The 23600-nt window shown below is 44.3% G+C and overlaps 1 protein-coding gene across 1 annotated transcript; it reads left to right on the top strand.

Moving 5' to 3' along the window:
• Nucleotides 1-14555: 14555 nt before the first annotated feature.
• Nucleotides 14556-22115, top strand: LOC120457306 (trithorax group protein osa). The gene is made up of 3 exons (XM_039644790.1): nt 14556-14861; nt 18743-19936; nt 20013-22115. Exons 1-3 carry the CDS (start codon nt 14859-14861, stop codon nt 21828-21830), a joined length of 3015 nt encoding a protein of 1004 aa, XP_039500724.1. The 5' UTR covers nt 14556-14858; the 3' UTR covers nt 21831-22115.
• The last annotated feature ends 1485 nt before the right edge of the window (nt 22116-23600 follow it).

The raw sequence follows: 23600 nt of genomic DNA, 5'->3' as shown, positions 1-23600 counted from the left end.
GCGTATTTATTGGTTTTCGTTTCGCTGGAATTTATCTCACTCTCTCCCCTTTTTTCAGTGTTTTGAATGAGTATCTTGAAGTTGGTGTTCGTCTTGCAGGTAAACAGGTCACTTCTGCTTCTTACACGACGACCACTTTCCAGTCCGCGATGAGTGACCTCAATTAAACGCCCGCCACGCCCAGTTGCCGCACCTGCTCCCCACCTCCACCTCGTTTGCCTACCTGTTACCACCTGCGATTGCTCGCCCATTGTCGACAGACCACAAAAATGGATGCCGCAACTGAAATTCCTTTCTGGCCAATTCAGAAATGGTGAAAGGGGCCACTTGGGGCATATGGAAATGGGCATGGTCAGGCATAAGCCAAATTAAACTCGTAAACAATGCACGGCGATGTAATGGCCATCGAAAAACCATTTTGTTTTGTATAAAATATTTATTTGCGGCCGCTTTGATTTATATGCCAGCTAAAAACCAATTGGCCACCGCCAAAATGCAATGGTAACAGTCGTAACTTCCGCCGCACACTTCCATAATTGAACTTGTGAATGGCGCTTAGTAAACTAGTGCCGAAATTTGGATTTTTTATATGTACGAAAATCACGTATACTCTTGGAGAATTAAAGCATTAAATTTCACAAATATGCCACTTTAAAATATAGACGTCATAGAAACCGTCAGTCTATGTTACTTTAATTACTCAATAAAATGTGAAAAAAATTACACATCACTCATATCACTTTTTGTAAAATTAATTTTTAGCCAAATTTTCGCATTTTTTGATGATGGTACCCCTTATCAAAAATGCAAAAATATCGAAAAAGTAGGGATAGACATAGTTAGCTATGTTTATTAGCATCACAAAACAGTGCAGCCATTTTTGGCCAAGTTATGGCGAAAACGCCGATTAAATATATCCAATTTTTTTACAAAATTTTTTTTTTTGATTTGTTGATAAAAAATAATTGGTTTTTTTTCGATAGCATTGAAAATAGTTGACCAAAAGTGAAATGCCATACCTCGTTGAATTCGTAACAAAATTCCCTATGTACCATGTACATACTTTGAAATGCTAACATTTTGCCATTTTTCGCAAATTTTGATGATGGTACCCCTTATCGAAAATGCAAAAATTTGTCAATTTTTTTTTTTTCAAATATCGAAAAGGTAGGGATACACATAGTTAGTTATGTTTATTAGCAGCACAAAACAGTCTTTATTTTAGCTGTATGACCATTTTTGGCCAAGTTATCGCGAAAACCCCGATTAAAAATATCCGATTTTTTTACAACATTTTTTTTTCAATAGCAGTGAAAATAGTTGTCCAAAAGTGGAATGCCATACCTCCTTGAATTCGTAACAAAATTCCCTATCGATCCATGTACATACTTTGAAATTCTAAGTTCTTGGCATTTTTCGCCAATTTTGATGATGCCAATTAACTCAATTCTCATTAATTATGTTACATGTCGTGTAAAATGTATTATTATTATACAACATGAATATTTTGTTTATTAAAAATATGTTGCCAAACGAGTGCTGTCGCCGTTGTTATTCTTACTAATATTATTATTGTCATTTTTATTGCTCTAGCTGCCTTTTGTTGTTGCCTACAATGTTTTGTGGCACAAAACCAATATTTGTGCTCTGTGGAGTTCTTCTCGAAAGCGTTGATGGTGCCACTGATGTGTTTGTTTATGTTTGTGCTATATTTGCCCAAGTTATTTGTAGACAAAATGTAAAAGTGCCAATATTTAAGGGAAATAATAGGATGACAAGAGAGTTGGGCTGTATTTTCAATAAAGCGAATGGCTCATAAATTCATTACAACGATCACGTTTAAATAACAAGCGAAAAATTAATATAATTCCATCTCCGCTTTATTATTAAGGCAATGAAAAACAAGGCGAATCCTGAGCAATGCAGGGCATTCATTTAATATACAGAATGCCTGCAGCTGTAGATAAGCTGGAAACTGAGAACTGAGATATGCCACTCACACTCACACTCACACTCACACTTACACATCCACACTCACATAGTTTTTCCGAGAGCGGAGAAAAGAAAACGCCAACCCAACGCTTCTCTGCGAAAAATATGCAAATTAGCTTTATTATTTGACAGTTTCTATAAAATGCAAAAGCCACAAAAGGCTGAGCAGCAGCTACAACTTCATCAACGTCAATGAAAACTTTTAGGAACGTTGGGGGAGCCGTTAGCTCGTCGTCGTCCATCCAAGTGTTTTGCCGACCAGCCCCGCCCCATTTCCATGCCCATTCGCATTTTCCCGGAAAATGGCACCCACATCGCTCTGGCTTATATGACAAACTGAAATGCAATAAACAAGTTGACAACTCTGACAATTTGGACAAGAGAAACATGTTAAATGCTGGGAATTATGACAAGAGACGAGAAGTCGAATCCAGGATGAGCAGTCACAGTCACAGTCAAAGTCAGGAGCAGTACCAAAAATGGGCGGATGGGTATGCTGATCCAGGGAAACCTGGGGTTTGGGTGGGGGGAAAAATGGCAAAATGAGAGCAAACAAACAAACGGCATAAAGAATAAGTAATAAGCATGCAAATGCGTCAAGAGAGCAACTCTCCAGATGCAAAAGATACAAAAGCTCGGTTACTGCGGCATGGGTTTGCCATGGTATCTCATGGATACGATATACTTTTTTGGCTTAATTACTTTGAGCAAGGAAGTCAGTTAGTTGCCCGGCTCTGGGGACTCCTGTTCAAGTATCCCAGTATCTGCTAAGGCAGCTGCTCAACTATAAAGGGAATAGATTCTAGATACTCGTACTGGGTCACTCTTTGTTTCGAACATTTTCCAGTGCACCGGTCTTGAGTTGAATAGAATGTCAGTTTCTTGCTGACTTCGAGATGATTTTTTTTTGTTCTGGTGGGCTATGCAAATTTTACTGATAAATATGTAGAATAGTAATGGCATTAATGTCAAAGACTAAGGTTTAATTATTTAAAATGTATTCAAATGTCCTTTATTGTCCTGGCTTATAGATTTCTGTGATTACATGTTTGCTTTCGTTGGAATGGCATGTGCAGCAGCTTCTAATTTTCACTCACATCTCTGGAACCTACTTGTTCTTCGAGTTTGCAAAGTTTCCTCTTTGATTGCCGTACAAAAATGTAGCAACAAACAGAAATTCGCTCCAGATACAAGATACTAGATACACATGGCAATGACATCACATGGGGGCCTTTTACGGCCAGCGATAACATAGAAAGTTGTACTACATTGCGTTTGCCTTTGGGTGCGGGAATTTATTTTCAACTTGGGTCAAATTGATTTGGCAAAATTTAGAGAAGCTCTCGAGTATCTGCGCGCTTGCAGGGCCAACAAAAATTATTACGAGCGGTGACTAAATAATTTTATTTGCCCACTATTGTTGCCTGATTTGTTTGTTGTTTATTGCTCGTTGTTCGCCGCTGCTGCTGCTGCTGCTGCTGCTGCCATTACAAAGTCAACACAATGAAATTGACCAACGAGCGGTGTTGTCATTGTCATCAATGTTGTTGCCATGTTTCTGCTGCCACCGCCGGGGGCAATATTTTGTTAGGCTCTTAATTGTTTGCCCCCGCTGTGGCGTGGCGCCAATAAAATAATGCAAAACTCTGTCGCACAATCGATAGGCGGGCAAAAAATCAGCAGTTTCAATTGCAGTTGCATAAGCAACGTTGCGGGTCAGAGAATCACCTCTACTTAATTCATGTGAAAGTGGAGCATTCAAAATATATGTATCTCCGACTTCCACCTAAATAAATCAATCCTAAGATCTATCTATTTACGTATACAGCCTATTAAGAAAAAATCACAATATATCATGGCGTTTTTTTTTTATAGTTTTAAATTAATGTAGGCATTACTATGAGGAAGCGTCAGGTTTTTTTTGTTTTTTTCATGCGTAGCCAGTTGTAACATCGTAGTTCACTTACTTGGGAATTATGAATTATGAAATGCCGCACCCCAAACTCTTTACCCCATTATCGTTAGGGAGCTGGTCCGCTGATTACCAGCGCTTTTCTCTTGACCAATTAAACAACAAACAAGCAAAATGAGTAGGGGGCTGCTGCTGGATAAACATCTAACAAGCGAATCTCTTTCGTTTTTCTTACGGCTTAGCCTCTTTTTCCCCAACTCAGACTTGGAATACTCACTCGTATACGCGTATTTATTCAGGTCCAATCCCGGACATCGTCGGATCAGCAGGGTCTCGTTTTATGCAACCCCTTGTTTTCTTGTTGATCCGATCACGCCCAAGTGTTAAGTGACCCATTGTGGGTAATTGCATCATGCGGCTCAGTTTTGAGTTAATTCGGGTTGGGCAACTAATGGTACGAAAGTATGAGTGAGCACTTGCTCTTGAATTTGCCCGTAGTCGTAGTTTAGTTTGGAGTTTTATTTCGATGTTGCAAGTGCAGCCGGGACATCTCTCCGTATTTGCATTTCAATTATGCACTGTGGCCACGGCCAAACACGATGCTATTCGGGGGCTATACGAAGACCCAAACTCAGACCCAAACCCAGAGCAAGACCCATAGCAAGTCTAAACACACAACAGGTAGACAAACAAAACAGTTGCTGGGAAAGCGTGTCGAGATATCCGTGGGGTAATGTTGATGGGCGCTGGGGATTTCGTATTTCGAATTTACGGCTTGGAATGGGGAACTCTGGGGAACGGGAAAACGGGAAAACGGGGGGAACTGGGCACCGAGATTGGGGCTACAATGCAGCATCCCAGAGTCAATAGTTGCAGGCACTGCGAAATTTGCATACACTGACCTTGGTGATTTCGAGATGGCCCCTCTTCCGAGTCTCATTTCCATACGCCTAAGTAGTGGAGTTAGCCAAAAGTCAGGATTATTATTATACTCCGAGTTTGGCAAGTACCAAAGTACCCTACAAAAGGGTGGAGTATTATGGCATATGCTTAAATTTATGTTATAAGTACCTTATGTTATAATCACCTTATCGTACCACACACGTCGATGAAACTTCAAATTGCTTGCTAAATTAATTAAAGATCTACCAATATACCATGAATGCTGAGCGGATCCGACTTGGACCTTAGCAAGGGCATTTGTTGGGCGAAAGGTGCGGAAGTGCCCCGAGATGATAAAATATTTGCGTACGCAAAAATGTGGCAAGGAAAGTGGGAACACGGGGCGTATGAGTGTTGGGATTGGGGTTTTCATAGTCGCAAGTCGCAAGTTGCAAGTCCCATTGCTGATCTGTAGACATCGCCTGCAGCTCGTGTGTGCAAATAAATAAGCATAAATATAGTTGAGTACTTGTGTAATTACGGCAAATGTTATTTGATTTTGGCACCCCGTGCCAACACAAGCCCCTCCCCCCCTTCGCCCCGCCGCCTCTTCGCCGCCGGAAAACCGAAAAGACCGCAGTTGCGTGCTCCAAATGATAGTGGGAAATGCTGGATGTGGATGTCGGATGGAGGATGGAGGATGGGTGATTTTTGTGACGGCATATGGCACATGGTGGTTCAGAGGCGACCTGGGAGCCCACTGGCTGATATTTGCACATTTCGAGAGCGCTGTTGCTGCTGCTGCTGCTGTTTGCACTTTCGCCCAAATGCCAACACAAGCGAAGAGCAACAGCAACAGCAACTGCGACAGAAAAAGATGCGAAAACCGAGCAAAATAATAATAAAAGCAAAATAAAATTCGCGTATGGCTGCCGCTTCTTGGGCAACCCACAATCTACTGCACAGCACAGCCTGCACAGAGAAAATGCGATGCCGACGATCATTGGGGTCATTGGAGATTAAATCAGATCCATTTCAATCTTTTAAATCTCTTCTGCAGATGGCCATCGATTTCATAATGTTAAATACCCAGATCTTAACCATTTTTGTTTATATGTGATCTTAGATATTTTCAAACGTATCAAAGATCTTTTATAGCACAATCCTTTTATAGAGCGACCTGATCTTATAAATTATATATATTAGAAATGAAATTCTAATGACTACTACCTTTAATAATAGTTCGGTAAACGACTTTCTACCCTATTGAATACTTTGATTAATCATATGTAGTACGTTTTTCCTCCGACCTTCTATCCCGAAAAGAGAAATGCATGTTTTTCTTAGTGATTCTGATCTGGATGCGACAGCTCTCGCACTGCATGCATGCAGGGCAAACAAACAAGCTTATGACATATCAAACACAAAGCATACAGCGCATAATCAGCTGCCGCTCGATGCTGGGCTCGATGCCAAGCTGGAGCGGCTCTCAAAAGTTTCCATGACAGCCATGTCCCGCTGAAAAGGAGGCGTGGCACAGTGGAACCAGAAGTCCCTTTCAGCAAGCAGCAAATTCGATATTCTGAAGGATAGTGCAAACGTTGGAGCTTAAGATGAACTAGTTTTCTTAATGAATAAATAAGTATTGCATTAGTGTCGACCCTCATTCAATAATTAATTATATCTACCATAATTCCTTATATATAATATTATATATTTTAAGTGCACTTTCGAGCGTACACTCCAATGTGCCAAGGCTGGCTGCGTCGTGGATAAGAATGGTTGGTGGTCCTGGGAGCAAACAGAATGTCCGTGAAACTGGCAACTGCAACTGCAACTGCACCACCCTCACCACCAGCAGCGAAAGCAAATCCTTGTTTGGGGCTGTTTGTGTGAAGCATTTGCCTTCGAATTTCTGTAAAGTTCACGGCGGTGCGGGAAAATGCGTGGCTAATTAAGCAGACGTCGCAGCAAAAGGCAATCCGATTATGCCAATATGTAGGCCAAATGTTGTGTTGCCTTCGCATTAATTTAAAGCATTGCTTGTAAGCAATGCAGAAGGGATTACCCTTTCAAAGGAAATGCTCACCAAATATCAATGATTTCTTTGATTAACCATAAGTATATATATAAATAGCTAAACTTATAATAAAGTCATAAAATGTGTTATATGCGACAATTAAATAGATTTTTAGCATCAACAGATCTAATCAAGCGACCTAATGATGTGAACAATATGTATGAGCAACCGTTCCGATAATGAGTGCATAATTGGCAATAATTATTTAAAACTTTCGATCCTCTCCGTGGCATCTCGTACCCAGCCACGCCCCTAATCAGCAGTGCGCCCCGGGTGATCAGCTTGTTTGCCTCTTGAACTGCCGAGTGCCCATCAATCCATCGACTACTAGCTGATTAGATAATAACCAACGAACCACCGAATGCGGACACTATCGGAGGTGTTGACCCCAGAAAGTACCCCCCTCTGGATGCCCTGACTCCGCCCATGTTGTTGATTTTGGATAGTCGCTAATCGAAAGCAATGCGTGCAATGAAACCCATTTGAGCCATTTCAGCCATTTGAGCCATTTGAGAAGCTGAAAAGGGCGCCTCAAGGCGTTGGCCAGCGAGCAGTGAAAGTTAATTGAACACACGGCCGAAATGAAATGAAATGAAATGAACTGAAAAACACGGCCAAAACAACTGGCTACCGTTGGATTTCGCGTTGCAATCGAAATTCGAAATTGAAGTTGAAGGCAAAGCACTTGGCCACTTGAGCGATCCGCTGATCCGCTGATGGCAGGTGACAGACTCCGCCGTAGGGAAAATCGCACGGATGACATAAGCGGCACAAGTGCGAGACTTCCCCGAATTGCAAACCCGGAAAATATATCGTTTTGTGTGCATTTTGTATATATATTTGTATATACCTTTTGCCATCGGTGAGTGGCGACACATTTTTGTTTTGGGACCCTTTTCGCATGCAACATGCCTTTATTTGCAGTTGAACAGTGGTCTTAATCAGAGTAAAACATAAATTTTAATATCACTGTGAATAACCAATTATAAATCAAATTTGCAATTGCATGACTGACGATTTTAGCGCACATATACGTTTACTAAATAAATTCCAATTAAATTGTTACCGACCAAGTGCCGACCTACAGTGCAAGGTAAATAAATGGAAGGTTGGAAATATCTGAAAAAGTGGCAAACAAAAATTACGGCCACCATCGCAGGTAAACGCCATAATTTAAAAATCTGCTAAGCACTGTTAAAACATAAGTGTGCTCACAGGTAGTTTAAGTTTTTGTACCATTGCGCAATTTGTAAATGTCTCTAAATTATAAGGTACATCTGTCTCAACAAATCTTTTGTAGCAAATGTTATATTATTCTTAAAATTGTGTGCAATAAGCATATTTTAACAAAGTGTTTAATTTAACTCGCAAGTAAAAAAATATATATTATTTGATTACATCGCAAAAACTTGTTTCCGAATCGCATTGCAGGAAATATGTTGGTTCATTTTTTAAAGCAATAGCTAAATTACGATTTAATGGGACAGCCCTGCGGCGACTTTCAAAATACTTCAGCGAATTATGTTTACATAATTTGGAATATTATTTTAATGAACTATGTTGCATCTCAATAAATCCTAAATGCTTTCTCTGAACGCTTTGGCGATCGATCCGCTGGCACTCCTCCAACTCCTCCAAGATCTCGACGCTTGGGCACATTTTGCGCAATGGGTGAAAGTCGAAGATGGCCAAGACACCAAGACACTTGCTGTACGGCAGATGCGCGTTTCTTTTGGCCAACTCGAAGGCAGTCAGTCATTTAGTCAGTCAGTCAAAGGCCTTACGCTTTTTGGATTTTCGGACATGGCCAGCTGCATAATGCGTAGTTCATCTCTTCGACTTTTGGCGCTAAGATGGGCTTTTGGATTTAGCGGCTAGCTGCTCCGTTCGCTTCCGACTAGTATAACACCTCGCGGCGATTAATATGGTAATTTATGGCCGTCGCGGCAACGCAACATAAATCTGCAGCCAACTTGAGTTTTTGGCTGGGAAATGTGGCTTACGCCACATGAGCACGGAATTGGGAGTGGTTGCTACTACCATTTTTCCATTTCCACATCGAATTCAATTTGGCTGGTGGGCTCCACTTCTGCGACTTCGACCCAATCGTTCTAAAAGGCGTACTCAAGTGTCATAATGAGGAATCCACCCACTTTGCCCATTCCGCCCACTCCGCCCACACCGCCCACTTTTTTCGCCCTGGAAAAGCTTTATTGCGAATGCAAATGAGATGCGTGCGCCCAAATTGAAATGGCAAATGTTGACAGCGCCAACACAGCGCCGAAAACTCAAAGTTAATCAACGAGATATTTATGTAGGAAATGTTTGGCGAGGATGCGTTAACTATGCGAATGCCATGGAATCACCATCCATGAATACTCGAATACAAGCCAGGTTGGATCAATAGGCTGCAGGAGTCAAGTCAGTTAGTCACTAGCTTACGGCTTTCGACTTACAAGTGAGCTCTTCACATTCATGGGGCTGATCAATAAGTTTGCCACTTGGATTGTGCGACTTTTGAAAGAAGAAAGAACAAATAATGGAGAACAAATCATAATAAATACAATTCAATTTTCTTAAGATTGCCCAATTCAATATGGACTGCTTGGAATGTTGGTCTATTTATTTTATTTATAATATTCAAAATGTTAACTTTCTAGAACCTTTTATAAATTTATAATTATTTGCAGATTAACTGGTTAAGCACACCTCGTGCGATTCCTGGCCAAAAAAGTGCCAACTGCTGCGGCATAAACATATTTATGAATTTTCTATTCTGCATTGCGTTTTTGATTGTCATAAGTACGAATATGAATGGGAATCCTGCGCAAGGAGCGGGTTTGGGGCATCCCCGAAGACGAGGCTCATTTGCATTGGCACTGCGAACAAAGATGGAGGCTGCAGAATGGATGGCTGCTGCTGATTAACATAAAATTAAGCGTTCGAAAGGCATGCGGCAAATGGGCCTTTGGAATCCGGAATGTGGAGAGTGGGGAATGGGGATGTAAGTTCCGGAATTGGGGGTGAGGATCCGGAATCCGGATCCAAATTGGAGTAGAAGCCATAGTCGTAGTGCTGGCTGGCTGGGCGCTGGCTGATAAGCCGAGGCGCGGCGATAAGCGCATTTAATTAGCATTAATTAAGGCGAATTGCGAGACTCGGCTGGGGCACAAAACTAACTAACAGCAGCTAGAGAAATAAACAGAAAAACAGAAATAAACTGGAATAAATAGGGCCCAAAAGCCGCGGGGGGTTTTGCGGAGAAGACCAGGCAGGCACCAGAGAGTTGTGAAAGTGAGCCAATGGAAATGGAAATGGCAATTGTACTTGGCAATCAATGGTTTTTGGAGCACGGCACGCGGCATGACAAATTGCGAATCGCTTTAGCTTGGCCTCCATCTGTCTCCATCGCCAAGTCCGTCTCCAAACTCCAACCCACTGGGTGTCGCCCTCGAGAAGCGGATGCCGGCGAAGCCGAGATGCTGGGACACTGTGACACTGGGACACTGGGAAGCCGGAGCTCAAGTCGTCGATACACGGTAACGTCAAGTGTCATAGCAACAGGGCACAGTGGGACTAAAGTGTTTGTAATTGAGTGGTAAGGTCAAAACCTATCTGGTATCTGGATATTTAATAAAACACTTTATAGGTATAGAAACTGAAATATTTATCAATGCAGATCTATTATGATATACAAACATTAACATCAGTTATTCCTACTAGTTTCATTTATGATATAGTTTCTATTATGATATACAAACATTAAAATCTTTTATTGATATATAAAATTATTCCTACTTGCTTCACAATATCATGTAAGCGAGCGAGCACCTGTTAGATAGTTTGAGTAGCGCTTTTTCAATCGATCGCAGACCACTGTGCGTCTGTGGGAGAATGAAAGACAGCGAGAAGAAAGCGGATTGCGTAATACCTGCCGCATGACATAAAGCCGGTGGCCCCGGCGATGAATGAGATGCGGAGAAAGGGAGAGGGGTGCCCCAAAACGGGTGGCTAGGTGGTAGAATGGCGGAGGGGCAGGGGAGGGGAGGGGGAAGACTGGGACTGGACCCGCATAATTGTGCGGCTACACTTGAAGCCAAGTTAAGGGCTATCTCTCTCTCGCTCTCTCTCTCCCCTGCTATCTCTCTTTCTTTCTGGCAGACTGAGACAGCCTGAGAAACTGAAACCGAAACCGAAATTGTGGGCGAGGCCTAGGCGCAGCAGCTCCAAATTCCAAAAAAAAAAAAGAAAAAAAAAATGAAAAACAACATAAAATCAACAGCAGCATCAGCTCGACGACTACACCTCATGCCGTTGGAATGCAATTTCACTTCTTTAAATATTTTACCAATTGTTTCTGTGCGTGCCTGCGGCTCTGCCTCTCGGATCTGTATCTGTATCTTAGTCTCTATCTGTATCTGCGTCTTCGGATTGGATTGGACATGGATCGAAGGGATCAGGTTGGGGTTCGGATGCGGATGCAGATGCAGTTGCAGTTACAGGTTCAGGTGCAGATACAGATACAAGTGCAGTGGCAGGGGGCGATGGTTAATGATTTCAATTAAAAATTATAAACACGCTATTCTTCACCATTTAATCCGGGAACAGAAACGCGCTTTGTGTTACAGCGTTACAGTTTCAATTTTGCATCCATTATTTTTAAAATGATTAAATTGTCAAGCAAATTATTGACGGTCAATAAGTTTGGTTAATGCCAAACCTGACAGCTCGTTTTAACAATGCAATCAACTGAAATGCCCTCTTACTATAAAATAGTTTTACTATGGTTTATGGCAAATTGCGTTGAACAAGATTTATTGCATAGAGTATACTTATTATTTTCCAAAAAGAAACTTTCAGCTTTCTGCTAGGATTTAAATTCCTAATAAAAAATCGAAGAAGTTCGTAAGATTAATTCATCAGCTTGATATGGAAATAAAGTGCCATGTATATCGACTATATTTGGTAAACGAAAGAAACACCTACGCTGGCTCAAAACTCTTGATAAAGAAAGTAATTTAGGCCACTTAGTGAAAAAATGTCAATAGAAAGTTGTATTTGATTTGATTGGGTACTCAGATACAAATACATAAATACAAATTAATTTTAAATTTATTTTATGGAAGATGGAACACTATTTAATAGAGAATTGGCAGTTCGGCTTAGGAGGCGCCTGCTGCAATGGCAGTTTGTCTTCACTTTTGGGACCCTTATCACCATCGAGCTGGAGGGCTCTTTCCAATGAACCCATTTAGAGCCCGAAACGAAAGTAGCCATCAACGCAAGAGTCGAGGAAGTAAAAGCGCAAATAATTGCGACCGACCAGAAACAAAAAACAAAAAACTTTACCTTTGTATATATACCCACACAATCTTGCGGGCACCAATAGATACAGATACACATGTACTTGTGGCATATATACAAATATATATATATATATTTTAAATGTGTAATGACAAAAGCAACAGCGGGCAACAGATGCGGCCGAAAAATATTGCCACTTAGTTGAATGTTGCTGGTTTGCAGTTGTTGCAGTTGCTGCATGTTGTTGCTGTGGCTGCTGTTGCTGCTGTGGCTGCTGCAACTGGTCACATGCTGGCCATGCGGCACCCGCAAGATGCAACAGCAGGAAGTCCAAACTTGGCAGCAACAGCAACTGTGAAGTAACCTGGCCAGGAGGGAAGAGGGTCACTAGTCGCCAAATGGATGGCGTCTGTCGTCTGGCGACTTGCGACTGGGTTGTGCGAATATTCGGATTTCATTCATACCCTAACAACGGGTATACTCATCTATGTAAGTTTGCTGCTTACCTTGAGTTTTTTTGGCGAAGCACTGAAAGTCTGTGAAGCTAACACTTCTCCAAAAGACAATAAATAGTATTTGCATCCTTTTAATATACATTTTCTGTGGTAGGGTATTTGAAGGTTTCTCGCCTTGGGTGCAGACTTCCTTTCTGGTTTTCAACTGCAGCCCGTCAATAAGGGAAAAGGAGTGGATTCCCATTTTCATTCCCCGATTCGAGAAAGCCGTTTTCTGGATTTTTGTTTTGGCTGCAGAGTCTTGAGATAGCCATGGCGATCATGGTGATGATGTTGATGATGCTGCTGGGATGCAGATGAGTATTGGGATGACGATGACGATGACCACGATGATGATGATGATGATGAAGATGGAGATGGAGATGTTGACGATGGTGTGGCTGCCGCTGGGGCAAAATACAAATTCAGAGAAAAGAGTGGCCCAAGAAATGCAAATGAAAGCGAAATCGAGTCACGCGAAGGCCGCACATCTTCAGCTTCAACTTCAGCTCCATCTCCATCTCCATTTCCATTTCCCCCAGAAGACGCCGAAATACCCCTTTGTTCGCCAAGATGAAAACTTGATCTCTCTGGCGGCTGCAACTTCTTTAACAAGTTGAGAGCCGCAGCACTTTTATGACTCAACTTTGTGGAAAGCAGGGGGCAAAACCAAAAAAAATCAAAAAGAGTTCCACTATCGGACATTGTGGCAAGTGTGTTGACATTGTTCTACAGCCGGTTGGCCCACTAAAGCGACTCATGAATATCGCAGAGCTCTTCATTTTGCAACCTAGAAAATTTGGCATGACTTTCGGAGGCGACGCGACTATTAAGTAATATGAAATGGAAATTATGTAAATACCATCATACATATTAATCGAAATAGAAATGGACTCGTATGAATTTAACATCGAAATTTGAATTAAGTAGAAAACACGAAACACGAATGCATGGTTGTAAACAAAATGGAAGAGTTTTAAAACGGATTTTAATTAGGCAGTTGAAAGTCGAATAAATCTTACATTTATTAAAGATGCAGTACTTGTTTTTAATTGATCTATTCTCAAATAATTATTAAGTTTGGCTGGAAATATTAGAAATATGTAGTTGGAAATCTAAGCCATACTTAAGCATATAATAATTTAAGAAAAACGTTATTTTGTGGTTATATTTTTAAGGAAATGTTGGAGAAAATGCAACAAAAACCACTTGAAAAGTAAATAAGTACACGTATTGGTGCAACCCATTTGCAACTCATGATGAAACTCCCTTGTTTTCCGGACTAACAACACTTGGCGATCATGAGGAAGCGTTCGCTTTGGAAACCCATTAAGTTTAGTCATGTTTACATTGGTCAAGAGCCCCAGACTGAGTCACTTGAAAATCAACACTCAAGTTGGTGTTCAAGGCAAGGCTCTGCACTTTGACAAGGATCCTCAACTTTGACTTGCAAAAAATGACACTTGGCATCGCGATGTTGCGAGAGAAGAGATGGTTGGTGATGATGATGATGATGATGATGATCATGATGGGGCGGCGGACTTGCCCCATGTGGCAAGGTTGCTCCCAGCGCTTCGATGCCAAGGTATCGATGTGAAAATGTTGCAAAACTGGTCGCGAGAGAGGGAAAACCTCTCAGCTGCAGCTTCAGATTCAGCTTCTTCTGTCCCTTAAAACTTGGCGGCACCTTGCTCCGGGTTTACGAAATTTCTTCACTTTCGGTTTCGATTCGGACTCGGACTCGGATTCGGATTCCGATTCGGATTCGGAATGGGAATCAGTTTCGGTTTCTACAGCGGCTGCGCGGCGGCAGCGCGGTCGACGCTTGGCCGGGCTATTACCTATATGAGCTGGCGTTATCATCTGAGCGGCAGCATTTTCAACTCGCGACTGACAAGCAGCGGTCGCCGTCGCCGATCCGTTGTCGAGAGATCAGATCCGAGATCTGAGTTTAAAACATCCCAATACGATCCGTACCGATTCGTACCGTTTCCGAACCGTGATCCCCCGTGATCCGTTTCGTGAGTGCGCCGCGTTTTAATTGCATTTTATTTTTTTCAATTTTTTTTTTTTTTAACGAGCTACGGATCCTTTTTGTGTGCAGTGCCTTCGACAATCGAATTGAATTCAACTAACATTTTTTTTGTTCGAGTGCTTTTGTGCCGAGGATAACCACCCACAACCAGCAGCTGGCATGGTAAAGACTCGCTTTTCTAATTGGACTCGAGTGCAAAGGATTACGGAAGAAACTCAAACACAAGCCCAATTAGGGAAAAAGTCTATGGGCACTCGAGGGAAATGCCGGCGAAAGTAAAAGTTACCCGATCCCTTGGGGGCTCAAATAGATTTCCCAAAACTTTGGAAAAAAATCCGAGTGCACGGAAAACAAATTAGGATATTCAAGCGGGCAGATTATTGAAACTACAAAATTAGCAAACGTAAATTATAACTCACATTGAAAGAAGACAGTGCATCTAAATATACTTAAGTATTAGATAAACCTCTAAAATCGAAATGCAGGAGAGAATCGCCTATAGTTTCTGTGCAAATATACCTATTTTTTGTGGGTTGGCACGCCTGCGCCCTGACCCTTTGACCTTGTGACACGACCTCTGCTAATTGATGAGGGTTGCCCCGGGTTGGTCCAAACGAAAATTGATGCAGGACCCGGATTGCCTGGACCTGGCAAATCCTGGGCCAGATTATTCATTTGCTGCGAGAGGAGTTGGGCGAAAGCTGGGCCTCCTGTCTCCGGACATAATTTATTCATTATCGAAATTGATTCATAAATAATTTCGCATTCACATTTGCTCGCCGTTGGTGGGGCAAAGGGGTGGAGGAAATTTAATTAACGGAGATTACGATTCTCGACTTTTGGGCACAGAACAGGCAGCTGTGGCCAAAAACTTAGGGCCCCATCTTCCCACCCGCCAACCCTTTTTTGGCATTCCGGATTCGCTTCCCGGCTGAACTTTTGCCTCGTTTTTCGTCTTCGAACTAAATGTACGTCTTCTCAGCGAGAGTGAAAGTTTTGCCGGTCCGTCTGTTTGTTTATATGTTGTTTTCTTGTTTTTTTTTTTTGATGTTGCTGTTGTTGCCATAGCCTGGGTTTTATTTGTTTGCCGTCTGCCGTTGTTGTCAATTGTTTAGCATCAATAACAAATATTTGTGGGCTATGCTAATGAACAGAAATCGAACGGCGGCCAAAGAAAGCGGTGACTGAAGAAGTGACCGCCCGCAAAAACGGTGACCAGTGAGACAGGTGCTCAATTGTGGGTCACAAATGGCTGAGATCGAACAAAAAGCCATCCAGAAACGAGATAAATATGTATTCTTTCTCTTTGATTTTGCAACACCCTTTATATAAATAAATCCCATATATATAGTATATATTTAAACTGTATAATATTTGCAACAATGCTTATGCGACCAAGTGGCTTAGTGACTTGTATACGGGCTGCAAAACCGATCCACAATGGAGTGGAGTTGCAAGTGGTGGCCACATGCGGGTCACTTCACACGGTCCACAGACAATGGGACCCCTCCCCCTTCACGCCCTTCGGCAAACATACGCCCATGCCCAACACACCATTACCAGCACCCCCATTAATTGTTTGCCATTTCTTTTATAATGTATTTTCATTATGCGGCGCATAATTTCACTGCCAACATTTGTGACACCTACTCATCCCCACGAAGCGAACCTCACAGATACGCAGATACATGGAAATATTGAGATACAGCCGGAGCCAAGTGAAAGTTACCTTTTCGGCGCGGCTCTTTTTTTTTATTTGTATTTTTTGTATCTTCTCCGTTTCGCCCGCTTATGACATTTTAACGCCGCCGCTGGCCAAAAAGTACAATATAAAAAAAAACCCAAAAAAAAAGAGAGGAAAAAAAGCGAAAAGAAGTAACAACACATTTTGTGGCTCATTGTGGCAGTTGTATTCAATGCGCATCGCTGACCATTGAGGTGCACTTTTCCATTTCCAAAGATTGCTGATTGCCCGCATTATGCAATTCAGAAAGAGGCGATGCGATCATGGCAAATGGCATAATAACTTGGCTATTACAGTTGGCTACTAGTTTGAGATGTCTCTGGTTTGATTCTTTCGCAGTCGGATATTTCATCTTAAGTAATTGCGTAGGGCATTTGCATAAGAGCAATTGGGATAGCATTTCGTATATCTGTGAGGTCAAGTGGATAGCACTTTTTTCTAAGATAGTAAATTATACATTTAAGATAAAAGCAAAACAATAACAAGCAATGTAAGTAAAAGACAGAAATCGTCAACAGAAAAACGACTTATCAAACTATATCGTTTATGGAAAAAGTTGTATTTACAAAATCCATGATTCATTGAGTACACAATTCACTCATCTTCACGATACCTTCACCTCTTACGCAACAAAACCATCACTTTCTTATGTAAGGGCATTCCAGCTTCGTCACCTTTTTGCGGTCGATCCGCGTGCCTTTTGCCACTTTTATTGGCATCACATCACCACCACCGGCTACTAAATCGCGTGTTGTGCGTGGAATTTTGAAAGAAGCGCCGTTTTGATATCGTTTTTTCTTTGTTTCTTTGGCCCGTTTTGATTGGCTTATTTGCCATTGTTGTTAAACATAAAACCAATTAAATACCCCCCTTCATTCCGATTTTCGGTTATTTTTGGTGATTTTCAGTTTTGTTTTGGCTTTTCAGTTGCCTGTTATTTTGTTACTTATTTAAGTGACACAAAGTCGCCACTCGTCTGCTGAATTATTGATGATCATGATGAGCGGCGACATCCATAACGAATGTAATGATGATCATCATAATGGCGATGGTGGCAAGTCTGGCCGGGTTATGTTTTAATTAGAGCGTAATGCGCCAACGTTTTCTGGGCAACCGCAATGCCAATTACACCGCGCAACAAACTTGGCCTTAATGGATTAATTAGCGCCTCCTCCGTTGGCCAAAAGCAAAAACCAATTTATCATAAATGTTTTATGGCTCTCGAGTATTTAGCAATGTACTTAAGCTTTGATTGGTATAACTATTTCTTAGGTAATAAAATGGGGTTCTATTAAAAGTTGTGTACAGTAAAAATTTAAATTAAATTACAGAGTTTGGCAATAAAATAGTTAAGCAATAGGCAAAGTTCACCTGTTAAATGCAAATGTAAATGTTATTTTCTTAGTTTTAATTATGTTATCCAACTTGAACTTGCTGCACAGTGTTTTTTTCAGAGGGTTAAGTAAATCGTAGGTTTGCAAATTAGCGCATATAATGGTTACATACTTGGGCATGGGATTGGGATTAGGGCGACCCACACACACTCACACACACACACACACACGCACACACACACTGTCAGCAACTGACGGAAAACGACACCTGGCTGAAATGGCGAGCGAATTGAGGACCTGTGAGCGGCGACCTGTGACCCGTGACCTCTGACAAGCCTTGACAAGTTGCCGGCGGCCGAAAAGGTCACCGAGACAGCTAACAAATGGGTAGCGGTTAAAAGGGGTTGAGGCCGGATGGCCGAGATAACTGAGATGGCCGAGATGGCCGAGATGGATGGCAACTGGAGACACTTTTGTGCGGATGCCACTCAATGAATATTACGATGTCGGTTAGCCGACTGACTAACCACCCGTCATATTACAACTCTTTCTGTTGCAATCATTTGTTACATTTATGAACAAAAATTGTCACTTTAACAAGCTGAGGCTTATATACCACCCATCCAGTTATATGATACCTTTAATTAGGCATTTATTAGTTGAGCTAGTTAAATAAAATGTTTGAGGATCTTGTGCTTTATATATAGAAATTTATAGAATGGGTTTCTCTGATTTAAATAATAATTCAAATGGGAGTAAATTTTTTGCACTTTCAATTGCCATTATTATACGCTGGTCCATATTTTTTGCGAGTTTCGTAAGCTGGATTTTCTGAGTTATGTTTTCTATGGCTTGGCTCGAAGGAGATTAACTTCCGGTCCAATCGCTTGGGGCCAACTATTTTCCCGCCAGATGCTATCTTGACAAATGACTGACCCACACTAACCGCTCCTTCCCTCCACCAGATGCTGCTCCGCCTGACTTTGCTGACCGCCTGCTGCTTCTGCGCCGCCCAGGCGGTGGTGCATGGCAAGGATGTGAAGCGCCGCGAGGCGGGATTCGACACATATGGTCCGCCGCCACGCCCTGCACCACAGTACGGCCCACCGCCGCAGCAGCAGCACGTGCCCCACCGGGAATACGGTGTGCCGCAGCAGATTCCCTTCCGGGAGTACGGTCCGCCGGCCATCAAATACGGCCCACCTAAGCTAAACTTCCTGGGAGGTGGAGGCGGTGGCGGCGGTAGCTCGCTGCACGAGCAGATCAAGACGCACTTCGGAGTGCCCAAACCCTTCTACGGACCGCCGCACATCCAGCACAAGCCGGCACCACAGTACGGCCCACCACCACCGAAGCCAGCACCACAGTACGGTCCACCCCCGCAGCCAGCCCCACAGTATGGGCCACCACCACCGAAGCCGGCGCCTCAGTACGGTCCACCGCCACCACAGTACGGTCCACCACCACCGCCGCTGAAGATCCAGCACCGCCCGGCTCCACAATACGGACCACCGAAACTGCAGTACGGTCCACCACCACCACCACCACAGCTGCTGCCCTCGCCGCACGCGGCACCACTCTTCAAGCCCGCCCACCAGCCAGCCACCTCGTACGGACCACCTGCCTCCGGACCGCTGAACCTGCCGCCCAAGCAGATCTTCGATGCCCCGCCACCGAACTACGGACCACCGCCACTGCCCGTGGCTCTGCCCGGCAACGGCAATGGACCAGCTACCACGATTATCCTGACCGGCGGACACTCCAGGCCGAGTGGACCCAGTGGACCCGGGCCAGTGAAGCAGGTGCAGATCCAGATCGACTCGTCGGGTCACACACACAGTGTAAGCGGATCCCAGGCGCCATTCCACACGGCTTGCGATGGCTGGAAACCGATCCCGGCGCCAGTGGGTGCCTACGTAGAGCAGAACCACATCGAGACGCAGGGTGGCTACAGCCAGGTGGCCCAGGGACATGTTGGATCCACCTTTGGAACGCAGTACAGCTTGGGCGTTGGTGCCACTGGAAGCGGCAGTGGTGGCAGCATCATCGACGGCCTCACTGACGAACAGCTCGTGGCGGTGGCGCTACAGGGTGGCGGCGATGGAGCCAATGTGATCACCGGACCAGGAGGCAACTCCATTGAAGCGGAAGCCTTGCAGGTGCGTTGAAGACTAACCCCGGGACTAGCTGCTTACCTCCTGTATATTCCTTTCTAATAACACTCTCTATTCACAGGCCGCCATTGGTTCCCTGGATGATTCGTATTCGAAGCCTCCATCGGATTCCTTCGCTCCCGGTTCTGTGCATGCCCAGAAGTACCAGACTATCGGACACTCTGGACCTCCACCACCACCACCAAGTGGTAACTACGGACCTCCACCACCACCACCAAGTGGAAACTACGGACCTCCACCACCACCACCAAGTGGTAACTATGGACCACCACCACCAAGTGGAATCTACGGACCTCCACCACCACCACCACCAAGTGGTAACTACGGACCTCCACCACCACAGTTTGCAGCCCTCACCAGCAGCAGCAGCAGCCACGCCCACTCGCAGTCGCAATCCAATGTTAACATCCAGTACGGACCACCATCCGGCAATCCCCAGCCCTTCCCGCAGCACGGAGCCGGTCAGCCCAACAAACCGGTGGCCTATCGTCCACCCGTGCCCGCTGGTCTCCTGGAGTCCATTGGAGCCACCGTCCAGCATTTGGATCAGTTTGGAGTGAAGCCACAGCAGCAGCCACAGACCTATATACCGCCAGCGGCCAATGAGATTCCCGTTTCCGGATCTGCGCCACAGCCACTGCCATCGCCACAGGCTCTTTACCAGCCACCACCACCACCGCCGCCACCATCCGCGCCCCAGTTGAGCCTGCAGCAGCAGCTGCCTGCTCCACAGCCCGGTCCCATCTTCATTCACCAGAAGCAGTTCGGACCACCGGGACCACCGCCACCACCGGAGCCCCAGTACCTGCCGCCGCCACCACCACCAGTGGCCAATGTGCGACCCCTGGGACCACCACCACCACCACCACCACCCACTCAGCAGTACCTGCCCGCCGCGCCATCTGGACCACTCTTCTACCAGCAGCAACAGCAGCAGCAGCACCACCACTCGGAGAACAGCTACAGCGCCTCGCAGTTCCACTCCCAAGGACTCCCATTGCCGCAGCAGGCTCCCCGCTTCAATCTGCAGCAAGGGCAGCAAGTGCAGCAATTGCAGCAGGTGCAGCAGCAGCAGCCCATCATCGTCCACGATTGCGGTCATGGTCCGAATCTGGTGAGCAGCAATGGCTACCAGGTGCAGCAGCAACAGCAACAGCAACTGCAGCTGGTGCAGCAGCAGCACTTTGGCAGCGTTTCCGCCGCATCCGCCGGTGCCTACAATGCCATCTCGCAGAGCATCCCGGTGGCGGAGCAGCACACCCAGCAATTGGTCACCGGACCGGCGGACAGCTATGGTCCACCGCCATCTGGCAATGACTTGGACTACGACCACACCGGATATGCATCGCAGAAGAATGCGGTGGCAGCACTGCCCGATGGCACCGATCCCCATCAGCTTCCAGGTTTGGATGGACTCGATGTTCTGTCCGCCCAGAAATCGCAGAGCATTCAGCTGAACGGACAGCAGCCAACGCAGAACTTCCAGGTGCAGTTCGGTGGTTCCCTGAACAATGCCCCTGGTGTCGCCCATGGCGATGCCAATCACGAGGAGATCCTGTCCCAAGGTCTGCTGCAGTCCATCCTCACGGCCATCGAGCAGCCCAGCCAGCAGCAGCAGCAGCAGCAGCAGCAGAATCTTCCCCAGAACCATAAGGCCCAAAGTCGCTCCGATGAGCACGATCACGAGCATGAACACGATCAGGATCAGGATCTGGCCAATGCCGATGAGAATGATGAGGAGCAGGAGCAGTCGATTAGCTCCTCCAATCGCGTGGAGGTGCGCGTCCTGCCGGAGAATCCGGATAACGAGGAGGAGACCCCCGCCGAAGTCAAGGAGATCGAACCGATCGTGGTCAACGAGGAGGAGGCCAAGCATTAGTCAGTCACTAGTTAGCATCGAACTCATCAGCGCCGCTTGAACCTATTTATTGCTGCCTCATCATCATCAACTAAGAGCTAAGTGCTCCATCTGTCCCCCAGTTGCCATAAAGTGAAAGTCCAGGGGACAGGGGGGGGGGCATCCATTAAAACAAAGAAATAAAAAAAAAAAAAAAATAATAATGACACAAACACAAACAAACACACACACACAAAGAGAACCAAGAAGCTAGCATGCGAATCGACGAGGGGATGCCCCGTGGCGTGAAAAGTGCCTTTTCATGCTCGCAGCTCGTGTATAAAAGTTATTTAAAATAAATAATTAATTTATTATAGCATTGTATTGTATTTTATGCTTTAAACAATAAATAAATATGTATATGTATACAGAGAAAAAGCGCTTTGTGCAACTCGAACTCGAAGTGAAAAGCCGCCGCCGCCGCCGTCAAGTGCAAGTCATCTAAAAGCGCAAATGTCAGTCAATGGCATGCAAAAGGGCGAAAAACTAAATGATGACCCAAGGCAAATGAACTGGCAGCCGGGGACTTTAAAGGGTTTGGGGGGTTGGGGGTTTTGGCTGTCTTTGAAATGCCGACAAAGAGCTAAGCAGACAACACTTGCAACTGCAAGTGTTACCAAAATAGCCAGGTTGCATTATAATAACCACAGTGGTTAAGTTTCAGTCTATATTAACGCATTAATTCTCAAGCAAATATTTGTTAACTTAGTAACGAAGCTGAATAATCGCTTAGTCTATTTTATGAATATTTATTGACTTACCAGAATTACACGAAATTTATCGCTGCCTATTTATCCATTTTCTTCCCTCTTTCTTCCAGCGAAAGTTTAATTAATAATTTTTCAACTTTTTGGCCAGAATTTCAAAGGGTCGCGAGCTCAAGTTTTCTCACGCTCAATTCCGATTCCGATTCCGATTCCTCTTCCAATTCCAATTCCATTTCAATTCATGGGCATCCGCATCCGCATCCGCATCCGTATCCGCAGAGAAATCGACTGCCCGCCAAAGAGCAACAAGAAACAATAAAAGACATTAAATTAATTAAATTAGCCATAAACAAAGCGAAAGGTGATTAATTAACTAGAAATTTATACCGTTACATAACCGAGGGAAAAGGCAAGAAAGACGTGCCCGGCTTCAGGGCAGTGGGTGGTTGGGTGGTTGGGTGGTTGGGTGGTTGGGTGGTTAGGTTGTCAAGTGGAGCTGGGCGTCGCTGGGTGGGTGGGTTAGGTGCTGAAGCTCTCGCCGCTTTATTTACCCATTCATTAATATTTGGTTGCTTCAGTTTGGGCCTCGACATGGACTCGCCTTGCTACTGATTTCGTTTCGTACACCTACACTGAGCGAAAAGACGACCCAAAAGCACACAAAAGCTAAGGCATTGAAAATAATATTTATATTACATATTTTATTATTTTTTGAATAAAATAGAAACGCATTAATGACTGAGGATTAGTATTTGAAATCGTTATGTTTTTTTTGCTGTGCATATTCTGACTTCTACTTCATTTTTGCCCCATTTGCGTTTCACGTAGCCGCCACCTTTGTTTGCCGAGGCGTCGAAGGGAACTGGCGGACGGAAGGCTCGTCAGACGGACAGAATGACGAACGGACAGACGGACGGACGGACAGATGGAGGCCAATGGGTAGTTCATGGACGGAAAGGGCGGAGGAAGGAGTTGGTGATGGCGATGGTCCGCTGGCAGGGCATTCATTTAGTTTGCGCACTTTTAATTAATGTTATTAAAAAGT

The sequence above is a fragment of the Drosophila santomea genome, chromosome X (genome assembly GCF_016746245.2).
Source record: "Drosophila santomea strain STO CAGO 1482 chromosome X, Prin_Dsan_1.1, whole genome shotgun sequence".
Classification (NCBI taxonomy): Eukaryota; Metazoa; Arthropoda; class Insecta; order Diptera; family Drosophilidae; genus Drosophila; species Drosophila santomea.
The sequence above is the reverse complement of the archived record's forward strand: the minus strand, read 5'-3'. Positions and strand labels throughout refer to the sequence as shown.

What these genes read in the sequence shown, in the direction of transcription:
- LOC120457306 (XM_039644790.1), top strand. An exon ending in TTGAAGCGGAAGCCTTGCAG is followed by an intron (nt 19,937 to 20,012) that starts GTGCGTTGAAGA and finishes CTCTATTCACAG; the next exon opens with GCCGCCATTGGTTCCCTGGA.